This window comes from Melanostigma gelatinosum, assembly GCF_949748355.1.
Source record: "Melanostigma gelatinosum genome assembly, chromosome: 8".
NCBI classification, from domain to species: Eukaryota; Metazoa; Chordata; class Actinopteri; order Perciformes; family Zoarcidae; genus Melanostigma; species Melanostigma gelatinosum.
Window position 1 is genome coordinate 24,136,162 of NC_136641.1, and position 27,416 is coordinate 24,163,577.

General features: G+C 47.6%; 2 protein-coding genes across 6 annotated transcripts in view; both read left to right on the top strand.

Moving 5' to 3' along the window:
• The window catches only part of LOC306780747 (protein bicaudal D homolog 2-like), a 33,501-nt gene extending 12,578 nt beyond the window's left edge, over positions 1 to 20,923 (top strand). For 2 of the 5 annotated variants that reach the window (XM_079273202.1, XM_079273206.1), the window contains 8 exons: positions 6,594 to 6,746; positions 7,833 to 8,047; positions 8,149 to 8,395; positions 9,389 to 9,646; positions 9,750 to 9,953; positions 10,054 to 10,602; positions 11,116 to 11,267; positions 15,603 to 20,923. In XM_079273202.1, coding sequence (XP_079129328.1) covers positions 6,594 to 6,746; positions 7,833 to 8,047; positions 8,149 to 8,395; positions 9,389 to 9,646; positions 9,750 to 9,953; positions 10,054 to 10,602; positions 11,116 to 11,267; positions 15,603 to 15,957 — 2,133 coding nt within the window. In that variant the 3' untranslated portion in view covers positions 15,958 to 20,923. The remainder of the gene's footprint in view (positions 1 to 6,593; positions 6,747 to 7,832; positions 8,048 to 8,148; positions 8,396 to 9,388; positions 9,647 to 9,749; positions 9,954 to 10,053; positions 10,603 to 11,115; positions 11,268 to 15,602) is intronic. The other 3 variants (XM_079273204.1, XM_079273203.1, XM_079273205.1) reach the window with 3 other exon arrangements.
• A 5,899-nt stretch (positions 20,924 to 26,822) lies between these two features.
• fgd (faciogenital dysplasia) overlaps positions 26,823 to 27,416 on the top strand; it is a 49,788-nt gene continuing 49,194 nt past the window's right edge. Inside the window, exon 1 of the mRNA XM_079273915.1 lies at positions 26,823 to 27,192. Within this exon, the coding sequence (XP_079130041.1) occupies positions 27,171 to 27,192 (22 nt within the window). The 5' untranslated portion in view covers positions 26,823 to 27,170. The remainder of the gene's footprint in view (positions 27,193 to 27,416) is intronic.

Here is a 27,416-nt window from a genome sequence, read left to right on the forward strand (position 1 = left end):
AAGTCTTATTAACTGAACAAGCCGTGTGTAAATCTGAGCATGTGGCCTTCACAGATTCCAGCAAACATTTCTCATATTCTCTCCTGAGCTTCCCTGACGATCACAATGCTGACCTTTTTATTGTCTGCGCCCCACATTGGACCCGTTCACTGCTGCTATTTACATATACTCACAGCTGATTGACCTCATTAGAAGAGACGGGGGGTGCAGCGCAGTGCAGAGGCGTGCGAAGATGCATGTGTGATTTTTTTTTTTGCATGAACAGGAGAGCCGTACAGGTTGAAACGGACTGAGAAATGTGCTCCCTCGGCAGCCGTGCACCAGCTGGAATACTGAAGACGGGGTAGCAGCTTTGAAGTCGCAGCTTGTTTTGAGGAGGTGGGCTGTGTGAGAAGAGCAGGAACGGGCGACTCTTGTTCAATTGGACTTTTTTTTTTTTACTACGATTAGTGAGAAAGACTTAAAAACGGCATGTCCCTCAAAAGGACTTAAGTTTCGGAAAGCTCTACATTCCGCTCTAATTAGGTCAGCTGCTGCTCAGCTCTTAGTCTAAGTTGGTATAATTTGGGCATAATGGAAGCCAGATGTGCCTCACCAGACAACACGAGTTACCCAGTGTAAAACTGAACTACCTGCAGTCGTTCCAAGAGTTAACTCAAACATTATTACTTTCTGTGAAGATATTTTGCCTCTTAAATCTCCTAATATTATTTACAAATGAGCACAGTGTTTCTCGCATGTCTGATCTACAGCTTCGGTGCAGCTGGTGGTCTGCATGATGGCTTTTCTGCAGGTACCATTCCCATTATGAACACCCTGATGCGGCAGTCTGCTCTAATTGGCAGGATAAAAGGGGCCCGGAGTGTAAATTGGCCTGTGTATGGAAGATAATGACACCCTTCTAATGGTACTTCTGTGGGTGCTAGGAGGAGTGTGTGTGTGTGTGTGTGGCAGGCAAATGGAGGGAGTCTGGGCACTGAAGCTGGCATTGTGACCAGACTGACAGGTCTGAAAAGAGGCCTTTGTCTCCCGGGTTTCAAATTAGCCCAAATAGCCCAGGCAGGGAGAGAAAGGGAGGAGAGGAGGGGGCACTAGGAGTTCTGAAATCCGTTGGAGAAGGAGAAAGGCTTAATGAGAGTAAACTCGGCACCAGTGGTGGATCGGGCTGCTTTTCTGGGACAGCCTGGCTAATCATATTGGGTCAGGAGGTTGATTAGATGACTCAATTTGATCAGGGAATGCAACCGACAGTTGGGCTGTAACTGTTGCCTTTTGTTTGTGGCCGAAATTGGGGGATTTGTTGTTCTGCTCCTGCACATCTACAAGGTTCCTCTGGAAAGAGCTTTGTAGCTGAAAGAAGGCTTACAAACGTGTCCCTCTGTGTGTGTTGTTCACATGTTCATCACGAGATGATGTCATTATTCTACAGATCTGGAGGCTTCGGTGTAAAACACGTCTTTATAGTTGGCCCGTTCATTCACAACCATTTAGTTACCGTGCTTCAGCTGGGCACCGACTACACGTTCAACCCTGCCAGGCAGTGATTCCATGCCAGAGACTCAAATGTCAGCCCCGAGCGCCGATAAGACACATTTCACTGCTACGCTGATTAAACCTCCACAAAGAGCCAGTAACGTTGTAAGGCGCACTCTAATAGGCATGACTTCATTCAATTCAATCGCATGTCTGGAGAGAAACGTGCCTACAGTGATGGCTGCCACTATCCTTGCAGAATGGGAATCCCCATTGTCTGCCTCTTTTAGGAAATTATCAAAGCCAAAGATAAAAACACTCGTAAAAAATGTAATGGGTTTCCAGCTCAGCATCACCACATGATTGCTTGCAGCACTTCCTTTCTACATGTGCATCACTCAGGATGCTGTGCTGTAGCCGTTGTCATCCTGAAGTGATTCGCTTACGCGGACCATTTTCCATACAAAGACATAAGTTATGGTGTTGTGCTGTTTGTCAATCACCATTATGTGCAGGCCATTCACATGTAACATGATTGGTTTTTCCACCTCATTGACACGATCGACCGAGCTGTCAGACATCGGGCTTTCCCCTTAATTTAAGTGCTGCATCAACTGGCGTGATTAAACGGAGAAATTACGGAGGAGTGAGGCGGTCGAGAGATATGGGGGGGGGGGGCATCTGCATTGATGGGATGAGTTCAAGAGGTCGGAGGAGGGCAGAAGTGTAAAGCTCATTGAGAGGAAGGCCTTTGTATTTATTGCAATCAGAAGAAATGAGAGTGCAGGTTTTCAGTGGAGCAGATCGACATGAGAGCAGGATTTTTAGTCATGTGGTCACAGCATAGAAATAGAGGAGACGTAGAACGGACATTTCCATTCAAATCAACGTAGCAGGAAATTCATGGCGGCGGCCATTTTTAATGTGTACCGTTGCGGAATTAACAAGCTAGCTAGCTTGTTAATTCCGCAGTACTTTAATGCTACAATTGTGACAGAAAGTGAGCCGCTCGGTGGGCCGCTGGCCAGAGGCAGCACCGGGTCTAGAAGTGCTTACGTCTGCTCCCGAGAAGGAGAAGCTAACTAGCCTCCTAGCCAGTCCGCTCTCTTCCCGGTGAGCATCGACAACACTTCACATCTCCACTGACATGTGTTGCCCCCAAAACAACCAACAGCAATCGACATTTTCTTTTCTTACTAGTCAAAATGACCGCGGTAAACGGCCCGATGTCCGTTCTACTCTTATTCTATTTCTATGTCTGACACGTTACCTTGATTATTGAAAGGTCAGAGTTGAGTGGTAAAGAGATCCAAGGACGGTTTCTCTTTGTTCCCTATCATCGTCTGACGTGAGGCTAATGTAACAGGGCTCTGGGGTGTTGATGTCGACTGCCTTATTATTCCTTGAGACATTAATGCCAAGACAGATCACCTCCTGTCATGTGCTAGTTGGAGGGGTGGGCAGCAAGAAAAGACAAACGGAAAAGGTTGAAAAATTGGTCTCCGGGGAATAAGACTGATACGGCAGAGGAACATAGCAAGAAGAGGTATGAAAACTCACACGTGCCGCTTCGGTTTCCATTGTTGCACCAGCCTTTGGGTGACCCGCAAATGACTCTATAGCCTCCAGATGTTTTGCAGGTTATCTGAGCACAGCACCCAACATCCCCGAATCTCACTTCCACCCCAGCTAGCTGCCTCATGAGTGGCACGTCTCACAGATTGATGGCGGTGCCTCTCTAAAATACATTTCGAAGACGTGCCATTGATCCCTAACAATGTTTGTCCTCTGGGATCGGCTTTAAGGAAGCTCTGACTGTGTGTCGATCTTGATTTAAGCCCCCGGCTCACAGCACCAAAGAGGTTTCCCCGTCCCGGATCAATGGATCCTAATAAATCAACCACAAACACACAAACCGGCCAACACATTCACTCCAGCTAATGGGTGTGCATATTCTCACGTGCACGTCTCTCCACTTTCATCTAAACAACCTCAAAATCTCTAATTCGCTGTTGAGTGCACGCAGGCACATTTTCGCCCTGTGGGCTCTTCAACAGCGACACGCTGGACAAAGTACCATCGGCCAGGCGCCCACAAGGCTCCTTTCACTTTTTACTTTTGAACTGTCTCGCTGAAAAGTGTGACCCCGAGTTGTGTTTTGTCTCCGTAATGGAGTCTGGGTGGGCTGACGAGAGTGACAATCGCTTGCAGCGAAGAAGAGGATAAAAGCAGATCTGCTTTCAGCCGCATTCTCAACTCGTGACAGTAGCGATGGGCCCCTGAGCGTCATTGTTCCTTTGCTCTGTCTAAAGCTACACTGGGGGAGGGGTTGAGCTGTGGCGCATCTGTGATTCATTTCTCGTCTTGGGCTTGGGCAGCACTTACAAGGGAACCAAACCAGGGAGTGAAAAGCGAGTGTGGATTAGCAGAAATCCATATTCACAAAATCTCTCTGGAGTTATTAAGAACTGAGCGAAGCCTTCAACACAGCTTTAAAACATAATCTACACTTGCGTTAAGCCTGAAACTTTGCCACCGTGGCTTACTGAGCGACGGAGCGGTTTCCCTGCTGAAGTCGAGGTTATAGCGGCTCAAACACGTTGAGAAGTGACTCTGAGCTTTATGGATTTAAGCAGGCTCAACCCCACTGGGCTGTCAGAAGCAGTTTAATGGCAAAAAAGAAAGCTTTGGAGTTGAAAGTGGTCGATTTCAAACGGTGCAGTTGAAAGAAGCTCTGACCCGACAGAAATGTGTGCTGCTCTTGTGACATCTTGCAGCACTGTATGAACCTAGAGAGGGCTCATTGGAGCAGAAGATAGTGTGCTTTATCATGCGTGTACACGTGCATGCACTGCCCCCTCACTGTGCGTTTAAACATCTCATGCATGATTATGGTATTCCTCTACAACCCACCCACTTTGCATGGAAGTGACACATTTGTCTGCGTGTGTGTGGGCGGATTCAAGCAGCTGTTAAGACGTCACCTGTAGTGACAGCAGCAAACACTCCCAGGAGAGGTGTGCGCTCCTCGTGATTAAATGCTGTTCGCCCTTTATGGGGGGGTGCACATGGCCACCGCTAACCCTGATGAGTTTACTCAAATCAGCTTCCGTCAAACAGCGGCTCGGCGTAAATCCACCCCCGGTCTCTGAGGGGCTCAGTGCAGCAGAGGATGTGGAGGTGAAAGGTCAAGGCCCCGTTATGCATTGTAATCAGATTGGAGGAGGATGATAATCGGGTTCAGCGGTGGCCTGTATTCATCAGCACCGGACGGCACTGAGCCTCCAGCTGAGGCACATCACCCTGGCCAGAAGAAGACTCCAACAACCAGCTGGCACAGCTTCGTGGAGTCAAAAACAAGAGATTACTTCGTTTGGACGATTATGCTGATGTTCTTAATAAAATAGTTGTATCTGTAGTTTGATAGTCCAAAAGCATACAACTGGAATATCTGAATCTATTCATGATACGGAGGCTTGGCGGTAGGACTGATCAGTGTTGTAAGCTCATGCATTGTGCAGCAATGCACCAACACCAGGGCTTTCGCACAGCAAACGCCCACCACGCTCATCAGACATGTGCAGAAACACCCAGATGAATATTAATGCACCTTCAAACGTCAACTCGGCTCTACACGCACTGATTAATTATTACACGGAGCAAACGAGGAGCGTGTACTCTTCACCAGCGGGGATCCAGCAGCAGCATGTTTGTCAGTGAAGTCCTCCCTCAGTAAGCCAAATAAGCGATAAATCAAATTATAGAGTAACAACAACAAATTGTTTATGGTTGCCTGATAGTCTCCAGAGTCACATTAGATAGAGAGCGTGGTTATTAATAAAGCTGTATTACTGTTTATACTATACTCTGTTGTGAATAGTGTGTGACTAGGAAGTTGTCTTTAAAAACACAGCGTGTAGTTCGTTTCAGGCGATATGAATATTCGATTATGAATATTCGATTTTTCTGCCAATAGATCCCACAAAATGATACACACTGTCTTTAATGGGGTCTGAGCACATCAGCGTTGAGGGGATCGGACTTGTGGCCCTTCTAGTTGTTAAAAGCAGTTTCTAGCCATCGGGATACACGTCGCCACCACCTTATCACCCGCTCTCTTTCCATAAGTAATAACACTGAAATTAATATACGTCTGCAAAGGGAAAGCCCCTCAGGGTTGAAGCGGTCCGAGAGCAGGGGTTGTGGTCACAGCGTGAGAGGAAGGGGCCACCTGGCACGGGATCGGGAGGCTAATTGTCCCGCTGGTGTGAGGTTCTATTTGCCAACTCTCCTGAGAGGAAGACACGCATCACACACACTCCGCCACAAACACACACACATGCAAATCCGAACCACACTGTAGATACAGAGACTGTTGTTCTTCTCTTGCTGCCTCGCACACGTAAATATTAGACGTGGTCGTGAGGACACGGGGCTCAGATCAGATCCTTCAGTCTGTGCCGGGGGAAGTGGGGGAAGGGTCTCTCTTGTGTCTCGTACCTCTCCTACCTTTTATATAATTAATGGTGCCTTTCCTGAGGAGCAAGAGAGAGCCAGCTGCACTTACAGTACACACAAGATCGAGAGTTTCTTTGGTCAAGGACAGAACACACTCAAAGTATCGGCACATATTAACTGAGTTTTAACACTTTTTGCATTGCCTCTGATTTCCACAATTTGCACTGATCAGTCCTTGTATCCATCTGTATAGAGACACCAAGCTCCTCGACAGAAAATTAGACCAGTAGAGTGCTTCCTGGCCGTCGAATGCCTGTCAGCATTGGAGAGATAAGTAGGCTTCAGTCTCTGCGGTGCCATCGGAGCTGGCAGGCTGGCACACTTGTGGCCCACTGCCCAGAGGGACACCTGGCACCTCCCTCTCAACAGGCACACACACACACACACACACACACACACTCGACTGGTTTGGGCAGATGGGAGCCCATTCTTATCCAGCAAGATTTAGAGCGTTAACGAGCCAATGTGACACTAACTGTTAAATTGAAGCAACGATATCTCATCAATCGCCGTCTCTCCCACACTCGGTCAAACCAGATTGAAGTAGTGGTCGCTGACGGCTCTTCCTCTTCTCCCTCCCTCTTCCTCCTTTGGCCCCACAGAACGGCCAGATGGTGGCGCTGCAGAGGAATCAGCTGCGTGACGACGTCAAGGAGTACAAGTTCCGGGAGGCTCGTCTGCTGCAGGACTACACCGAGCTGGAGGAGGAGAACATCTCGCTGCAGAAGCAGGTCTCCGTGCTGAAGCAGAGCCAGGTGAGGACGGAACAGGGCTGCAGCTGCAGATGCACGAAGTTTCATTAGGGGCAGTGCACCTGTTGCGTCTGAGAAACGCTCGGAAAGCGGCAGCCGGGCGCTGCTGTAGTGCCTGACGTTACTCAGCAACCAAAACCTGCACGCTGCGACGGTGATGAGGACGCAGTTGTGGCGATTTAGCAGTAAGCCTCACTGACTAAACCAAACGCAGTCAAAAGAAAGGCCAGTAAATCCCTCACAGTAGCTTTACTGCTCCATTTGTCTGACCTTTCAACGCGATGTTGTGACTCCAGTAAGTCAAATAATCCGTGCAACAGATCGTAAAGACCTGGGTCGCCCTTCACTGAAATGATTAACTTCTCCATATACCGTAGACTGGTATATATGTGTCTGGTCACAATTTTTATTTCGTGGCACTTTGAAAAAAATAGGCGCTTGGGAACGTTCTGCACGTCTACATTTGAAACAATGATTATTTTTATTTTACACACACCTCCCACTCATCAGCTCTCCTTCTTGTACTGAGTAGACGGTGCAAAGAAACATGAGCGATTTTCATGTTCAGATTTAATTACGATAATAAAAACATCCTCTGATACGGTAAAGAGATGAGCAGCTGCCGTCTGGTTGTAGAAGTGTTTGACAGACTCTTTAACAGCTCTCATTCTTTGGACAGAGATTCTCACACCTCGTGGTTGAACACACACTTCCTGGTGTTTGTCAAATGAGCTGAATATCCAAGTAGGACATTTCCAATTGATGTCAGCTTTTATGCTTGAGCTGTTAATTCTTTCCATGTGCCTTTGTCGTCTCAGATTATGTTCTTTATGTTCATCACAGAGGGCATCAAAAGCGGCTCCTCCTTTTCAGACATCCAATATAAAAAGGATTCCCCAATCCAATTAACAAAACCAATTAGAAAAGGAAATTATATGGATATGTCCTCAATTAACATTATCTTGAATAATGCCGTTCTTTTTGTGGTTTGCCACACAAGAGCCAGCCTGACGGCTCGTGTTCACTGGAGCTGCGTCTAGAACCTAGAACACTCATTAAAGGTGTCTCCTCCTCTCCTCTTTTCCCCAGGTGGAGTTTGAGGGTTTGAAGCATGAGATCCGTCGTCTGGAGGAGGACACTCAGTTCCTGAACAGCCAGCTGGAGGACGCCATCCGACTGAAAGAGATCGCAGAGCGTCAGCTCGGTGAGGCCCTGGAGACCATCAAGACTGAGCGTGAGCTGAAGGCGTCCCTGAGGAAAGAGCTCTCCCACTACATGAGCATTGGAGACACGCTTTGTCACAGGTAAAAAAGATAAAAGAGCACACAAACAAGGCGCTCGCAGGCCTCGGTCCACACCGTAAGGAACACGAAAGTGACGCTCTGCACCCCTCTGTTCCTCCCAGTCCTCTCAGCATCTCTCTGGATGGACTCAAGTTCAGCGACGACGCCGGCACCGAGCCCAACAACGACGAGGCTCTCCACGGGTACGAGAACGGCTTCACCAAGCTGGCCAATGCCATCACCTGCGACAACCGCATCTCCGCGCCCAAGAAGGACGAGCTGTTCCATCCTGCGCCCAGCCTCGTGGACGACCTGCTGAGCGAACTCAACATCTCGGAGATCCAGAAGCTCAAACAGCAGCTGATGCAGGTTTGTTCTTCACCAATGAAACCGTTGTCTGTTAACAGTGGAGGAGATCGCAGAACTCTACGGTCCACTTTAAGGGATTAATAACTGTCCATTCTGCAGATAAATAACAATCGATTGCAATCTCACAGATTGGGGTGCAAACGACTTGTTTCTGCAGTGTGTGCGTAGTGAGAGAATCAAGAGCAAGATAATGGAGTCAAAAGCAATAAAGCACTTTGAATATCTCTCTAGATGTTCTTGACATGAGAATAGATTGGTGACCACAAAGCCAGTTAACCACAAGTTAACTACAGCCAGCAAGTCTTGGCTTGTAGTGTGGAGGTGTGTCTGAAAGAGTGAGTGAGTCAGTAGATCCTGACCTGCTGCAGGGATCTAAATCCCCCTAAATCCCCTTCCACACACACACACACACACCCTTCAGGCTCTGCTGGGCTGCGAGGCGGCGGTTGGTGGCACCAGTGGACCTGCCATCTGCTTGCTCATCACCCCATGAGTCCAAGGCCGCGGCTGATTGGGCCCCATGGTTTCCAGAAAGTATGGAGAACCTGTGGATAATCACTGAGGTCTAAAGGATTAATGTCTTTTTTTCCCCCATCAAACACGAACGCGGATGCTGGATTAATAAAGTAAAGTCAAAGTTACCTCAAAGCTGCCCTGCTTTGGGCACCGTTCTGGTTCTCGGCCCGGCTGTGACGAAGCCCCGTGTTTGATGTGACCCAGCAGCGTGTCATACCGCCGGCTGAAGCCTCCTGCCGGGTCATTCCACACATTCCAGGCAGGCATCAGAGCAGAGCGAACGAAAGGCTTCCTTTACTCATCACGCCTGATAGTGGGTAGAGTTACATGACTGATAATCCACTGGTTTTAAAGTGATCTATTTTCAAACGCGTGAATCGGCGCGTGCAATAAGCCAAGTGGAGAGTACTGTACTTTGATTGCAGACGATGACGTCCCGTCTTATCGCTCTCTGTGTCTCTGCCTCTCTCTCCTCAGATGGAGCGGGAGAAGGTCAACCTGCTGTCCACCCTGCAGGACTCCCAGAAACAGCTGGAGCAGGTCAACGGCGCTCTGTCCGAGCACCAGGAGAAGGTCAACCGCCTCACCGAGAACCTCAGCGCCATGCGCAAGCTCCAGGCCAGCAAGGAGCGCCAGTCCGCCTTGGACAACGAGAAAGAACGCGACAGCAATGAAGACGGAGACTACTACGAGGTGGACATCAATGGACCGGAGATTCTGGAGTGCAAGTACAAGGTACAAGGTCTCCTTATAGTGGACAGAATCCACATCTTCTACGTATCGTCTTGGTTTATACTCTGCCGTATGTATTCTCAACCATTGATCTTCCTTTGCATAGGTCGCTGTGTCTGAAGCAGGAGAGCTGAAGGAGGAACTGAAGACTCTGAAGACAGAATACCAGGCCTGTCAGTCGAGTTACGAAGAGGAGCGCACCCGTCTGGAGATCGACGTCACAACGCTGGAAGGGAAGCTGGCGACTCTGGAGAAGACCAGCCACACAGAGAGAGTAGAGAAGGCCAAGCTGGAGAAGGAAGTGCGCAAGGTGAGGTGTTGCTTTTTATATTGACGGTTTGAGAAATATTTCTTTCTTTGTAAGACAAAAAAAACGTGCTCAATTGACGCCTTTCTCTCCGCGTCCTCAGTTGAGCGACGTGGCAGGCGAGTCCCAGGGCAGTCTGAGTGTGGCACAGGACGAGCTGGTCGCCTTCAGCGAAGAACTGGCCACGCTCTACAACCACGTCTGCATGTGCAACAACGAGACGCCCAACCGCGTCATGCTCGACTTCTACAAGCAGGGCAAGGGCGGTCGGAGCAGCCCAGAGGGCCGTGGGCGCCGCTCCCCCATTCTGCTCACCAAGGGCCTCTTCCCCGAGCCCGGCAAGACCGACCCGAGCGACGGCGCCCCTTCACCGGTCTCCTCGCTGCCTTCTCCCGTGTCGGACCACCGCCGCGAGCCCATGAACATCTACAATCTGGTGGCCATCATCCGGGACCAGATCAAGCACCTGCAGCTGGCCGTGGACCGCACCACGGAGCTGTCGCGCCAGAGGGTGGCCTCTCTGGAGCTCGGCACCGTGGCGGACAAGGACAAGGAAGCCTGCATGGAGGAGATCCTCAAACTGAAATCTCTGCTCAGCACCAAGAGGGAACAGATCGCAACCCTGCGGACCGTCCTCAAGGCCAACAAGCAGGTCTGTTGTTGTGTCTTTTTTTTTGCACTTATTGTTGGCTAAAATAACCGTGTGTCACTCCCAAACATATGTCTGTTTTAATTGAAACGTAAGAAGGAGCGCTCAGCTATTTCAGGTCTGTTCAGCTGTTGCAGCAACTGCATTGCAGACAAGATCTGTAACAAACTCTGGTGGAGACAGCCGCCATGATGTCAGCTGTCCAGAACAGCCTCCCGAAGACACATTGTGTATGCAGTTGCTGTGGCAGCCCTTTTAAAGTGTATGTGTGGTCGGTGACCAGTAGAGCACAGACATGAAAGCCCCTCATAAGCCACACACCTATGGGCTTCAAAGCAGCAGCTAACACTGACGACTGCAGCCTGCTGGGCCGTACTGACTCGTAAGAAACAGGGGATGTGGTCCATATCAACACCCCCCCCCCCCCCCCCCCCCACACACACACACACACACACACACATACCCGATGCCTTCCAGCTGCTCTGACCCCTTTTTGTTCTTCTCGTCCACCCACAGACGGCAGAAGTCGCTCTGGCCAATCTGAAGAGCAAGTACGAGAACGAAAAGGCCGTGGTAACGGAGACCATGATGAAGCTGAGGAACGAGCTCAAAGCCCTGAAGGAGGACGCCGCCACCTTCTCCTCCCTCAGAGCCATGTTCGCCACACGGTAAGAAGCACGCCACCGCCTGCTGCGGGGACGTCACTGGAAGAATGTGTTTCACTCACCCGGCCTTCCCAGACTCTTATCAGACGCAAAAGCTTTGATCTGACATCCAGTTCTGACCTCACTTTATATTGTCACATAAGCAGATGTTTACCGAGTTTGAAGAGGCAGCAGTAACACAGCAGACTACATGCTATTCTATCAGAGACGGGTAAACTAAAGATGAAGATTATAATCGTAGTGTAATCCATGGGTACCATGTGTTGGCCACGTCTCAGTATTATTGTGACACGACATGTTTACGTTGTTTGTTTTGGAGAATCGCGGTCAGGAAGGGATTCTGGCACCAATACCGACTGTGGAGAACAGAAGGTGTCTAATCTGGGTATCATTAAAATATGTCACTGAAGTAGTGTTTTTGACCAGTGCCTTAGTGTGTGTGTGTGTGTCAGATGGGCTGACACACTCACTAATCTGTTCTGATTCCAAAGAGAAGCCGGTCAAAGGTTCCGTGGTTAATCCCTCCTCTTGGTCTGGATTACACATTCACCCCTCTCCACGTAGCAGACTCAAGTGCTCACACACTGCTTGTGTGTGCACCTCTCCTCTCTGTGAATGTTTTTGAGAGGCCGGTGCCCCATTTGTCCCACAAACATCAGCTCTGGTCCAGATTGCTGAGCCGAGATGCTGAGACGGTCGTTCCTTCTGCGTGCAAGGCTCCTCCAGCGGCAACGCTCCAGCTGTGCAGAGGGAGGAGAGGTGGAAGAGGAGGCTGCAACGAAGGTAACAGGGGCTGCAGGGTATGTGTGGGCCGCTCTGCACCCCTCACGCGAAACCATTTGGACCAGCGACAACCGGGGCTGAGAGGGGACCAGATCTTGCTCCGACTAATGACGTAGTTGTTTACCCTCTAGGGGCCCGAGAGTTGTGTCACTTCATAGTTCCCAGTGCAGCAAAGGTGCGAGATGATGTTTGCTGTGAAGGCGTAGATCTGTTGTGAATTGTCTGCGTCTTGAAGCCTCTTTTGCCGGAGCGGCTTAAGATGGTGACGACGCATCACAGCTCGCTGTTTACCTCCTGCTTCGTCGCACGCGTTTCGCACAAAAGCAGCTCACCCTGACGCCGATGCTCTTGAGGCTCCAGGAGCCCGTCCGTGTTCCGGTGCCTGTGCATGAATTACGTTCTGTCTGTTTCTGGGATTCACGTATTGGTATGTAAATTCTGCCCTATACGGCGCAGAGCCGGGTCAGAGGACTTATTGAGAGGCCGGGGGACTCGGCAGAGCGAGGTTTCCCACACCCCCCCCCCTCCCTTTTGTCCCCCTCTTCCGTCCTTCCTCACCGCCAAATCACCGCCGTCATCTGGAGAAGAAAGAGAGGAAGGGGGCGGGTCTTCAGTTAAAGCCCACTACAGGAGCCTAGTTTGACGGTACTCGCCGCTCTGTAAAGGTGGATTTCTGAGACGTGGAAAACTCTCAGCTACAAATGTGTGGTCTTTAGTCAAAGGGGAAGAAAGGGGAGTGGAATTCTAAAAAATATGTAGGTCTCGTAGATTAGAGTTACTTGAGATGTTTAATGTGTGTTTGACTGTTTGACTGATTGAGAGGTGTGTGTGTGTGTGTGTGCCTTTCCAGCTGCAGTCTCCTGTGTAGTTATCTAACATTCTTAGAGACATGCCTCGACATGTTACTCAGCCCCTGCTCATACTGATCAACAGTCAAACTATTGGCCCAAGTCACATTTCCTCCTCAGACTTTACACCGTCGCTCGTCCTGCTGCTCCGCTGTGTTCCCTCTCCATCATTCTGCTCCCGCCTCCTCCTCCCTGCTCTCTGCGTGATACCCGTCCCACCGAGACCAATCGGGTTCCAGACAGCAGCTGAGGAGGCTCTGTGTGCGTTTTTTGTTCCGTGGGCTCGATCAATATCGATTGTTGAACCGTGTTTGCGTGAATGTTGCAATAGCTGAGGTGTCCGAGTGCAGCCATGAATGTCGCTGGCTTCCGTAAATAATTACAGCAAAAGAAGAGGCCGTTTGTTGGTGGTGTGAACACCCAGCACCCGTCTACCGACCCCCATCAGCCATTGTGCCACCACAAACCATCAGCAGGCCCAGAAGGCTCCCATTGTATCCCTCCAGTCCCGAGAATAGACTCCTCTGTTTTTTCCCGGGAAAAAAACAAAACGCACGCCCTCTCACTGAGCCCCCTCACCCCCTCACCCCCTCACCCCCTCACCCCCTCCCTACCGGGTCATCGCCCCATCTCATACTGGGTTTAATGAAGCAGCGCTGATCCCCGTTGTCTGGGTGTGTGTCCCACTGGGAATCAAACTGCATACACACAGGGGAGGGGATGGTGTGTGTTTGTATGGTGGTCCCGCGAGGCCAGAGTTCAAGTTGCTCACAACCACGTGCAGCGCCACACACGGCAACAACATCTGCGCTCGCTGGTGTTTCTTTCGGTCTCAGTTGTTGCCTTCGAGGCTTATTTTCTTCTGAAAACAAGAAAGGGTTTAAGGGATTCAACTTCTCTTATTGCAGCTTCTAGAAATAAATCACACTTGAATCTAGAAAATATTTATTTTGGTTGGAAACAAGAATCTCAGCCTAATGCCAGATTTTCTACTTGTTTTCAGAAAATAGTTTATGACCCAACAATAACATGATAACTAAGTGGGAGTTTTCGGCAGTTCAATCAGCCACTAACCGCTAACCAAACACCAAACACCAGACCTCACATGAATACTTAGAAAAGGACAGTAATAGCTTCATCAGAATACAGAAGATGACCAGCGTTACATCATGAAGATGTCTGCATTCCTGGTTCTGAAAAGCTGAAATGAGTTTTTGAAGAGTCACCACAGGTTGGGGTGTTCCCAAATAAAGTCAATACTTCAATACCAGACAGAGAAAAGGGAAAAGGGTGAGGCAACCCAGCGGTTTTATTCCAGAATGCTTTTGAATGCGGCGTCGTTAGAGAGTAATGCGCTGCTTGTGAACATGACACAACCCCTCCCTTCGTAAAGGTGTGCCAGTCATTGCTGTCACTCTGACGGCTTTGTCAGCAGCAGCAGAGAGAGAGAGAGAGAGAGAGAGAGGCAAGGAGGCGACGGAGAGGGGGGGGGATCCTGGAGAGGCGAGATAAGAACCAGAGGAGAGGATGTGATAGAAAGAGGGATGAATGAGAGAGCAAGGTAATGAAAATGGGAAAAGGTTTTTGCAAAGGAGAAAAGCATGAAAATGAAAGGAGAGCAGCAGATTGAGTGGGGTGATATGAACCCCCACCCTCAACAACCCCTTTGGGTGACCCACTTTATGTACCTGTCCAGCCTTAGACCCACACACACACACACACACACACACACATGCAAGGGCACAGAGAGACGGGTGATAATAGGGGGGTAGGGGGACAGCTGTCATATTTGGTGGAAGACATCGATTTAAAGTGATACACTCACTCCAACTGGAAAAGTGGAGTTCTGGCGTGAACAGCACGGAGTATTCTTCTCTTCCCCGACGTCATTTTTTCTCCCCTCTCTGACTCCCCTCCGTCTGAAAGGATGTTCTCAGTGGCCCCGAGGTGAATGCTCTCATCCTTTGTGTATGTTGTCTATTCTTAACTTGTACCGCACATACACTCCTCATATCGTTTGTTGTGAGCTACGCTGAGACGTCTCCCCCGTTCATGATTCATGAATGGTAATTATACCCTTTAACAGCGTCCATATTAACCTCAAAACATGCAGAAAAAGAAATTCAGCATTTTTTGTTTGCTCTTTGAAATCGAGTAATCTTTCAGGGAGGGCAGGAGGAGGTTTACCATGTTGCAGTAAATGATCAGCAAGTGGTGTCAGCTCAAGAAAGATGACGCTGCGTCTCATACAATATCTGCTGAAATGACTCAAAATGAGCTGAGCTTTGGCTGATGAAGTCATGAGTTTGTCACAATGATGGAGCTCTGCAAGTCTCTTCTGGTTTGCACTGTGCGGATCAACGGCTCCACCTGGTGGTGCCAAAAACCACTGCCTAACTGGGGGAAAGGTCATGATGACAGTGCTTGAGTTTTGGTTGTTTTGGTCTTCATGACTGTTGGTGTTTGTATCTCAAACATGCAGCTCAGGTATGCTGTTTTGCAATCGCTTTAAAACAAACATAAAGCCACGAATGATGTGCTCCATAGAGGCAAAGGCTGCTTGGTATTCTTGGTACTGCCAGTGCCCCCTTGTGGTAGGACACAGACAAGTATTAATGGTGTAAAAACATGCTGATCGTCTTCATCTCCAGTTCAACGTGAAACCAGATTATGTCCCTGACGTTTTCTCTCCGTCTGTCTCTCGCAGGTGTGACGAGTACGTCACCCAGCTGGACGAGATGCAGAGGCAGCTGGCTGCAGCAGAGGACGAGAAGAAGACCCTCAACTCCCTGCTGCGGCTGGCCATCCAGCAGAAACTGGCCCTGACTCAGCGCCTGGAGGACATGGAGTTCGACCACGAGGAGACCCGCCGGGGGGGCAGCGCCAGCCGGGTCAAGGCCCGCAGCAAGGCCGCCAGCGGCACCTCCGCCCTCCCCCACGTAAGTCAGAGTCTCACCTGCTCTGGCTCCGGCCGACCAGTGCTCATCAACGCCATGCCCAATGGCATTCTGGGAGGCCCGCCGGCTTTTTGCAGCGAGAAGTACAAGATCTACTGTGACTGAGGCGGCTGAGGAGTCCGCAAGGGACTGCTGTGTACAGAGGGGAGGGGGGGCCCCCTCCCTGCCTTAGTGTTAAAGAGCCCCACTCTGCTCGCTTAGCTCCCTGCGCTCCTCGAGGGGCCGCTGTGTGACTAACCGGCTGCTCGTGTGTGCTCGTGTCAACGCTTAGGGGAATGGCGATGTGTGTGCAGTGTGCACTAGACGTTTGGACTGTGGTAGACATATATGGCATGTGGATTATAGGGGCCCCCGTTATATTGGGGGTTTTGTGGGGATAATGGCGTGTCTATTCTTTCCTCTGTCATAGTGCTGTACGTATGACGTAAACAAGGTGGCAGCTTCTGTGCTCGTGTGTTCTGCCCCCCCTCTTCCCCTGAGTGTATTGGGACTTGTAAAGAAGATGTCGATCTGACGGTTTTGTGTCTGTCGGCATTGGTGCTCCTTTAATAAAAGCCCCCTTCTCTCTCTCCGTCCTGCCCCCCCCCCCCCCACGAGGACTGACCTGCGTCCAGCAGCCCACCGTCTAAATCAGGTCAAAGAAAAAGGACCTAAAAATATGCAATCTCCCTCTTGCTTTCCTGCAAGGGGAGCACACAGTGTGATTCTACACAGAAATTTCAAACGTGGGTTTGCTGCTGGTTTTCTACTGGACTTGCTTGGGCAGAAAAGGAGCACCTGTGACCACAGGTGTTTATTTCAGGATTGTTTTAAAGCTGTGACGCTAGCACACCAATACAGTGGGGTCAGTAGAATCGCATGGCTTCGCAGCTGAAAAACGCTTATGAGCTTCTTCTTTTTTTAAACTGTTTCTATGTCGTCAGGTGTGTGATACAGGAAGGACTCCTGTACTGCAGGGCTCTGCGTTGTGAAAAGAGGAGTTATTCGGTGTCTGGTGAAACGCAGGAGGGCTACTCCATGTGACCCGGCGCGTTGCGATGGATTCTTTCAGAGCCATGTTATCCGAGAGAAGGACGTTTTGACTAATCGATCTCCATAAACCCAAATTAAGTGCACTTCAGCAAAGGTGCCTCAGGTTCCGACCTCTGTTAAAATGGATATATATATATATATATATATATATATCGATTGCTGTGAACAGAGATACAATATAGTTTTGATTCAAAGACGATTTTTTTAAAATGCGGAGTAAATCCTAGAAGAGCACAAATCAAAAAAGAAAAAAGGCGCCCACACGTGCACAACGAAATCTACGACCAGAAACCAACCGACCGCTCGGCAGAAGTGCCCGTCGACCCAAACGCTTGATATATTTATCTGTTGACGTGAAGCCCTGTCCTTGTGTCTCAGCCCCCCCCACATCCTCCGTCTCCCTGCTCTATTTTTAGGCGATCGCTCCGAGCTCTCAAATGATTCCCGTGCTCCTTCCCTCGTGTCTCTAATCTCTGTCTTTTGTCGCCCGGTCGCCCAAAATGACCTCCTCTCTTTTTAGATTGTCAGCCGCATTCTCCTCCAGCATCACCACTCACCCTTTAACTAGAGCAAGGAATTGTGGGGGGAGTTGCCCTCTGAATATTTTCGGTCAGGTAACGTCCTCACATGCGCCGCGTTCCCGATATTTGCCTGTGTGTGTGTGTGTGTATCAGCGTTAACGTGACGGGCCCTCGTGTGTGTATTCTGGTTTTAACCTTTTGCAGATGGAGGGTCTTTGTGTTTGTTTTCTGGTGTGTGAGGACAGAGCGAGTGACTTACTGTTTTTGTATTCACAATAGCTTTAACCCCTCGCAAGCTAGCATTACGCAAATAGGAAAAAGAAGTGGGGCTTGTGTTTTTATAAATCCATGTACTGCTTGTGGGTCATAGACACATTAGCTTCATGGTGCTGAAAGCAGGGTTGATGAGGAGATCCTGCAAGATTGATCAAATTATGCGTTTTCTACTACCACTATGCTATATATTGAAATCTATATTCTTAATATGATCATGTTCAGGTTATAATCTTGCAGGATCCGACTACAGTATTCCTCCCTCTCGGATGTAAAGAGAGGGAGCTTAATTATTCCGCCCGAAAATGGAGTCAACCCTGCTTGAGAGTGCATCCGTAAAGCCACCGCGCACGACGTAGACGGACGAGGCTGTCGCACACGCGCCTCCTTCAGAGGTCAATCACTCTTCAGTTTGAGATTCACTTCCAAGTGTGACGCTTTCTTCATATCAGTTTGCGCTGACTGGGGGAAACGGTTCGGGGAGTTAGAGGAGGGAGAACTACTCTCACTAATAACACTGGTTGCTCATTTGACCAGAGGACACTTATTCATTCGGGTCCCGAACCCTTCCCCTTGTGTTGGCTCTGTGGAATCACGGAGCGGTAGGTGGACCCCAGGACTCGATTGGGACTAGAACCCCGTCTAGAACCTCCGTCCGATTTGAAAATCGATGTCTGGCGTGTCTGCTGTCGTAACAGCATGCCACCTATAAAGCTCCTCCTACCTCTGCTTGCAGGCTCCGCCCACGTCACCTTTTTTTAAGTTGTACCACACGATGCATCCAGTTTTTGATTCCCAGCAGGCCTGCATGTCAACCCATTCTCCATTAACTTGCATGGCTCATGAACAAGACCTCTTTTTGACCCCGGGGTGGTGGGACGAGGCTCCGTGGTGCTCGTGAGTCATTGGCTTCCTAACTGCACCCGCGGGACGGTCATCGCGTCGGGGGTTCCTAACGGGGCTTCCGTTGCTTTGACTAACTGCAGCCGCCGTGTCGCTCTGAATTGACAAATAACGCCAACGCTGATAACGTTTGTTTCTTCATTTTTACAGTAAACACAGTAGTTCCTCATGGACGACGAACTGCCAACACAAAGGTCCATTCTCACTGCTGAGTTCACCGAAAAAGAGTTAGCACTGATAGAACATTAGGACTCCAAGACAAAAAAAAAATGCTCAACGAAAACACTGATTTCCAGTCGAGCAAAGTGACTCACTTTTAAAAAGTTACGACTGTTAGAACGACACTTTTGCATGCCGCTGCTGCTGGAAGCCAATTCCTCACAGGTCCAATGAACCGATCAATTAAGTGTGGGTCTGTGATTGGCTAATCTAAGTCCTCCAATGAGAACACAGGGGACTCTGGGTCTGGTTTCATATTTTGTTTTGTTTGAGTTTATTGTTTTTATTTTGTAATCTGTGCACTTTCATTATATAGGGTTATAACAGACTATTATTAACCTGTAGGAGTGGTAGTATATGGTTTGTGAGTTATTCAGCGTAGGTTATAAGACTTTAGGATAATGCGTCCTCCTGAATCATTGGAACTTAAATAACAAACCATTTACTCTACAGGCTCCACAAGCCACAGACCTGCTATTATGACTTTATCCTCAAGATTTTATCCATCAAATAATCATGTTTTGAATTGTTTTGTTACACCATATGTTAAGCTGTTTGTTTGTTCTGCTGCCATGTTCTATACACAAAGAAAACAAAAATCCTGGGTGATCAAATTCTGGGGTTTTTTCATGTATTTATTATTCCTAGGAATAGTTGGAAATATCACAATGAAACTTGACAACGCTCTGACTCAAATAGGTAAGTTGTGTTTCGGGGGGAAAACCCCAATTGAGTGGTATGATATGCTTTTCCTCGCTTCTTACCGAGGCCGTTCCACTGAAACGGGATCACTGACCGCCGGAATTCTCTGCAAGTGTGACAATTAAATTCCAAATTGGAATTGTTTCATTCTCTCTTCGTTTATCGTGCCAAATCTTGGCGCACCGTTTAGGTTGAAAAGAATCGAGACTCTGAAAGAAGACAAACGTGATGTAGTGGGGGGGGGGGGGGGTTGTTTTTGGTTTGTTTAGTTCTTCGTTTCTGACCAGTAGTGCCTTTCATTGTTTCAAGGGAGAATCTTAGACTAGTACTCGATGTTTATGTTTTTTTTTTTACAGGCGAGGACTTCGGGTTCAAAATGACTGAGCAGCAATAAGTGCAAAGGGGATTTTTCCCCCGTCTGCATAAGTGATAGTTTTGAAATTAGCTCAATAAAAGTGAAATTGTATTGAATTCCGCAGGTCAGTGATTCCACTCATTAAATTCAGGGGTATTCAGAAAAAGGTTGTTTTTTTTAAATCAAACTTTGGGAACCAAGTGAAATCCCTTTGGCCTCCTGTTGAAGGAAATGCTCCGAGCATCGGTCATGTGGCGGAGCAGGTCGTGTATTCTTGGAAACATCTCCGCATCTCTAGCTTTTGTTAGGTGAAGGTAATGTGATATCAATAGTATTGTTGAAAAAAAATGTGCAGAGCGGATTTTATTTTTGTCCAATTTGAGTTATGTTTGTTGTTTTTTTTAAATTATTATTATTGATTTTTTTTTTATATCTTTGAGCATTATGTTTTCAGGAAACAGAAAACAAAATTAGCATCAACAAGCTTGAGTAGTGCCATTACAGCCAATGCTTGTTTGTTGAGGCATTAAAACTTACCAATACGGACGGGAAGCTAGGAAATAAAAGTGCAATTCAGATAAAAGTTTTACATTTTACAAAAGGAAAAAGAAAGTTTTCTGTTTGCTGGAAGCGATAGTGTTGTGACAATACAATTAGCTGTGCAGACTTTATTTTGTCATATTGTTTCAGTATTGATCCATGATGAGAGTTTGATATCTTTATATGAAATAACGACTTCACTTGTATGTTGGTATTTATTTGAATTGTCATGCAGTACTGTATTCTTATCAATAATGTGCATTATGATTAATGGCATATTGATAACCGCTAAATGTCATATGCATGTTTCCCAGTCATGGGACCTTTACACAGAATAGAAAACAAACATGTAAACCTTTGTCAGGGTGTTAAAAAATGAAAAAATGGACGAGTTAATTAAGTCTGACGTATTACTGCTGAACTAATCCTTTGAAAGTGTTTTGTTTGTTTTCCAGTCGAGAGGCGGAATGTCTGTGTAAAGGTAGTCATGCTGGCTAAAAATCAATAAATGTGACTTCAGTTCCAAGGCGTGTGATCGGTGTTATTTATAGCTCTTGCAGCAGCTGAAGGGTTAACCAGGGAAGTGAATGCTCTGCAGGCCTGGTGGCTCCTCAGAGGGTTCCCAGCTGGAAGCCAGGGACAGGGGGAACTTCCCAGCTGGCTGAGCGGCTCCAGGACATGATCACATTTCACACAATGCACAAAAACATTTCCACCATCTACCCCCACTCTTCTCGCTCTCTCTGCTGTCTCGCTTAAACCTCCCTACCTCCCTCTCCTTCCCTCCCTCTCCCTCCTCGGCCTCCCTCCATTTCCCATCTCCTTTCCTTCCCTTCCCTTCTCCCGGCCTTCTGGAGATACTCCCACGCACAGACCGGAGCCATTTTCTTCTGACCTCTGGGGCACCCAGCACTTCCTGTCCGGGCTCTGGAGGCCGGCCCTCGGCCCAATTAATGGAGCAGTGAGTTCACAATGGAGGAGAAATGCTGCTGGCCTCCTTCAAAAACCAACCCGGGCGTGAATTAAAATAAATGATATCAGCTGCTAAATGTTCTTTGAATTGTTGTCTGGACTTTTCTGAGTTTTTTTAATCTTAATCTAAATGAACATAAGGGTTGGACTAACGACGGATGACATATTAGAACATCCCACTAAGGTACTTGAACTGTTGCATGTTTTCATACAAGGCATCCTGGAGTTGTCTTGACTTTATTTTTCTGTAGGTTTGATTAAGTCTAACTTCAGTGTTTCCACCATGTATCCAGAACCTTCAGCAATCTGTTTAAACTAGTTTGGCATCTGACAAAAAGAGGAGAAACTAAGTTAAACCAAACAAATAGAATATTATCTTGACTGAGCCTGAACGGCAAAATGGCACGAGTTGGACCTTGCCAAATGTTACTCCAGCAATTAAATATAATATATATATATATATATGTTTAATATTTGTACAGCCCCTTTCATGGTGAACATGGGTCACAAAGTGCTTTGCAAGAATATAAAATATTTAAAAATAAAACTATAAAACAGTAAAAACAATCAAAACTCATTATTGCACTTCCATAAAGTTAGTGTGACAAACGAAGGACAAATAAACAAAAATCCAAATTTAGGCACAAAGGCCAAGATGTCTTAACTTTTAGTGCCTAGTTTGGTTGCAGGGGTGTAACGATACGCGTATTCGTATTGAACCGTTCGGTACGCATGACGAACCGAATACGTTTGAATAAAAAAAAAACTTTTTAAAACCTTTATTTAACCAGGTAGTCCCATTGAGATTAAAAATCTCTTTTGCAAGATGTAAGTAACAATACTACATAACATTAAGGAGCAGTTTTAGTTTTTTATGCTTATGTGTTGCTAAGAAGACACCCCAGAAGACGGGTCACTCAGGTATAGTTCCATCATTGTTCAAAGTCAAAGAATAACTTTATGATGTGAGTTGTAATGAATAAATATGTTTTAAAATCAAGTACATTTCTCTGGCATTTATAGTTTTCTACTAACGTACCGAACCGTGGCTCCACTGTATCGTACCGAACCCAACCGTGAATTTTGTGAACCGTTACACCCCTATTTGGTTGGTCGCGCTCCAAAAATGCTGAATACTACATTTCCCACAATGCAGCGCAATAGGGTTGGGTCATCAGGGATCATCTCTTTTTTAATATCACACGGTTAACCTCTCACAATTACAATAACCTGGACTCAACTGCATTAACTGACACCAGCACGTTACAGTGAAACCGGTTGCCTCCATTGACTGCACACCTGTCTGATTAACGTTGAATGGCAGATTATTAATGAGAGCCAGCAGGCAGAGGTCATGTCACTGGTGACATCACTGTAGCAACAGTGGAGCCTTTGTTGGTGCCAGTCTCCTCTTATATCCTCCCCACCATGGGCTCCACTGGAAATATGGGTCAGTGGGATTCACCCCATGGCATCAGTCCTGCTCTATTAATATGCAGGTGCTGTGGGTGGAGGGTGGGGGGGGGGGACGGACTCTGCAGCTGTTTTGAATCACAGCCGATGCACTATTACGTTTCACCACTTGGGGTCCCTACAGTACAGCTGCTGACATCTTCATGAGCAGGCCTGGAGTCCTTAAAAGTTACTTCAAGGTCTGGCCTTTAAAAAAAGAAGGAGAGAAAAAAGAGAGAACCAGAGCTTGTATTTGCGCTCACAAAGAGTCTTATTTACGTGCATCATCCGGCTCTGTCATGTGATGGATCCACGTGGAGCCTGAAGGGACCGGGAGCTGCGGATCAGCTGATCCCCACACATGCCTCACATGGATTTGTTCCTTTGCTTGGATACACACATTTCCACACAGCTCTACTGGAGCAGAAATGACAGCACGGATGGGATGTGAACAAAGAGTGTGAGCTCAGCCTCACGATACAGTAAAACATTCCTGGACGCAGGGTGTGAGGCGTCCTCCCGACTGTGACTCACGCACTATCTCCACCAAACCCTTGGTGTGGTCGCAGTATCGGATACCAGATGAGGTGTTGATTGAATCAGCATGAGCCTCCAATTTGCACCTGAAGAAGAGTGAATGGATTTCGACTAGCACCTCAGACTGGAGTGTATGATTGGGGCATTTACACCATGAAGGTTTCAGATGAGTGCAAAAGCACCGAGTAGCATCTCACACTTCTCCGTGTCGACTTTCACACGTCTTTCAGCTCATCTGCCACTCATTTTCCTTCCTCTGTTCATCCTAATTGTCATATCTTCCTCCCATCTCTCGCCTTCTCCCTTCCCCTCTTCTCTTCCTCCCTCCCCCCCTCTCCCCCTCTCTCTCTCTCTCTGTGTGAATGCTGTTGTTTCACTCTGCTCTGTGGCTGTTTGTGGAGGAGCCCCAGGGAAGCGGAGGAGAGGATGTATCCCAGAGGGGCCGTTTGGTGTTCTGCTTTCTGTGGACCAGCATGCCCCCTCAGACGGGCTGACGGGCAGCTCCATGGACTCGGAGGCACTAACAGGGGCCCTTGGTCTATTTAAAACACAAACATTTGGCCTCTCAGACTCTGCAATGACATGTTCAGAATGTTTCCCCAATGCCACTAAAACAAAAAGAAGAATTAAAACAAAAGGGGGGGGGGGTGTGTTTTCTCTTCTTGTATTTGCTCGTCTGCAAAATGAGAGTCGTGTTTTTGCAAATTAAGCAATTAGCGTGCAGTCAGTGAGCCATGTGTCAATGAGGGGAGAGGTGATTTATACATGCGGCTTATTAGAGAGGAGGAACAGGTCAGTGGCGTGCCCTTCTGCCTGGCGAGCAGCCAGACGGGGAGGCGTTATCATCAGAGACCCTGCTGTTGTCTGCGTTGATCCGAGGCAGATGAAAAGCGTGCAGCAACAAAAGGGGTTAATGGTGCGCAGATGAGTCGAAGTGTGTTTCAAAGAAGATTGGAGTGGTGGGGTGTGTGTGTGTGTGGGGGGGGGGGGGGGGCAGATATAGACAGACACAGAGAGTTGTTGGGAGGGTTGGAGGCCACACGGCTGTGCTCCTGAAGATTTCTTCCGCATCACTGAGGAAAATACACAGACAAGAACTTTACTTGTGTGAAAGCAACAACGCAGAATTGCAATTATAAGTTCTGCATCCAGAGCTTTCTTATGTGAAAGCACAGACGTGCAGCTAAACGTAACTTAATATGTAAAGAGAGGAGCAACCTGAGCAGAGAAAGAAGTCGCTCTACCGCTGTGTGTGTGTGTGTTGTTATCAGAGCATCAAAAGTGAATTATTATTCTGAAGACATTGTTAAATATGATGTTAGTAGGCTGGTGCATCAATGCATAAGTATCATCTTACTGCTGTAGCTGAGTGAGCAGCTACAGATAGTTCAGTCCAGTGGTTCCAGAGGAATCGGGTCTCATTCGATTCGAGGTGTCGTGAGATGATTAATGACAGTTGGAAAGAAGACAAAACTAAAAAAAAGCTGCTCCACACATTTCTATTCATGTTTTGGACTTTTCTCTCATCTTGGTGTTTTTTGGGGGAAATATTTCTTTGGGCTTCAAACAGCCGGTTGAATGAAACCATCTAAGAAATGTGGAAACATGACGAGAGGGCTCCAACTGTGTTCCTGTGAAGAGTCACAAGCCGGCACGGTTGGTAAGCACTGAGTAGCATCGCACACTTCTCCGTGTCGACTTTCACACATGTCTTTCAGCACTTTAACAATGCATCCCATTTGATAAACATATCATGTGTTTTTAATGTAGAATGTTAAAGTGAAAAGTAAAGTAGAGGCCTAACTATCGCTGATAAATAAGAAGGCCGGCTCCATCATTGGCTGCAAACAAGACAATCTGGAAGAGGTGGTGGAGAGGAGGACTCTGAAGAAACTATGATCCACATTGGAAAGCCCGGACCACCCTCTCCACCACCTCCTGCAGGGACAGCGGAGCACTTTCTCCAACAGACTGATGCAGCTCCGCTGTCACAAGGACCGACACAGGAGAACATTCCTGCCCTCTGCATTAAGACTTTACAATAAAACAGCTCTGAACAGATCATCCTCCACATAACTACACACTGCTACACTGTTGTTTGCTGGGGTTGATTTTTCATTTTTGCACGACTGTTTTTCACTGTTTTTCACCGAGGCAGATCATTTAACACTACTCTATTTCATTGTACATACTGTGCATTTTTGTTTTATCTTATATATTCTATATTCCGATATTGAATTTGTCATACTCTGATATTCTATTGTATATATTGTGCTTTTTTTAATGCGTAATATTTTGGTTACTCTGTTACTTTGCTTTTTGGCGTGTCTTGCTGCTGTAACATACACATTTCCCCCTGGGGATGAATAAAGTACCTATCTATCTATCTATCTATCTATCTATCTATCTATCTATCTATCTATCTATCTATCTATCTATCTATCTATCTATCTATCTATCTATCTATCTATCTATCCATCCATCCATCCATCCATCCATCCATCCATCCATCTCTCTATCTATCTATCTATCTATCTATCCATCCATCCATCCATCCATCCATCTCTCTATCTATCTATCTATCTATCTATCCATCCATCCATCCATCCATCCATCCATCCATCCATCTATCTCTCTATCTATCTATCTATCCATCTCTCTATCTATCTATCTATCTGTCTATCTATATGTAGTGGAGTAGAAAAGTACAATATTTCTATGTATAAAGTAGCATAACTCATGAAAGTAGTGACTCAACACTGTGCTTACGCACTTATACTCAGTTACATGCCACCACTGCAAACAACAGAGCTGTAATGCCAGCAGACCGTCAGTGGTGAGGAACTGCTTCCGAATATAAAGCCTCCTAATACTATCAGACTTTGAACTTTGCATGAACGGGACAATACACACAAGCAACGGAAACTCGATTTTATGACGAGAACGACGATGCAAATTCAAGATTTGTGTTGTTCCTTCCTTATTGCTCTGCACAGCGAGGAGGCCGCTGACTGCATCCATTCAGCTGGCTGGAGGGACTCAAGATAATCAATTAAAAGATGAGGAGAACGCCTGAGCAGTGACATGGAAATACAGCGCCAGTTAGTGTTCCTGTTCCCGGCTGCGTCTTCTTTCCACACTCATAGGCGGCTGTGGAGATTTCACCCGAGCTATCTCTCGAAATAGGCCTCATGCTTTACATGACTCCACGTGACAACCCGTCTCTGTGCCGATGGGCATGTCATGACTGAAGACGCAATATCACTGAAAAGGACAGAAAACTTGAAGGAGACACGGAATGGATTCAAGAGTGTGAAGATGATATGGCGACAGACTGAACGTCTACTGGGTTAACGGACACAAATCAACTTATTTCCGATCGTTTCTTCTGGTGTTCGCGATCAATGAATGGGGTTCTCGTGCTCGCGCCAAGCAACAGGAGCGCGCATTTCCTTTTCCTTTTTTTTTCTCTTCCCAGCGACACAGAAGAGCGAGTTCTGTTTGAGGAGGGAGGAGAACGCGCTACATGGAGGACTACAGCGCTCTCATTCGGCACACACACCAACGACCCGGTCTCTCGCGCCCGTTAGGAAACAATGAAGTGCCCTCAGTGTCTTTTTCATTGTCTTTTGTAGCTTTATCGGCGAACAGGAAAAGGGGGATCTGAAGTGGAGACGCTCCTCTGAGTTGACTCCCCCCTCCTCCCTCCTCCCTCCCTCCCTCTCGTATACGCTGGAGCCGCTGCTGTTGCCAGTTTCTCCTTGAAAAAGACGGATTCAGCAGAGAAAGAGCGGAGAGGAACTTTGTGCAGGATGCAGGGGGTTTCAGCTACTGGTGAGTGTGAATCCTTCTGCTCAACAAAGGCGGGTCTCTTCTTCTATCTCTGTCTTCTTTCAAAAAAACAACAACTCCACGGCTTTCTTAAGTTGCTTCCAAGTGGCTGTACGGCTTGCGTTGCGCACAGGGTTTGAATTCCAAAATGCTTTCGCCAGCTGTCACCGGGGCAGCTGCGGGCCTGTCCCCCCCGCGGCAGAGCTCCGACGCAACCCGAGAGAGTT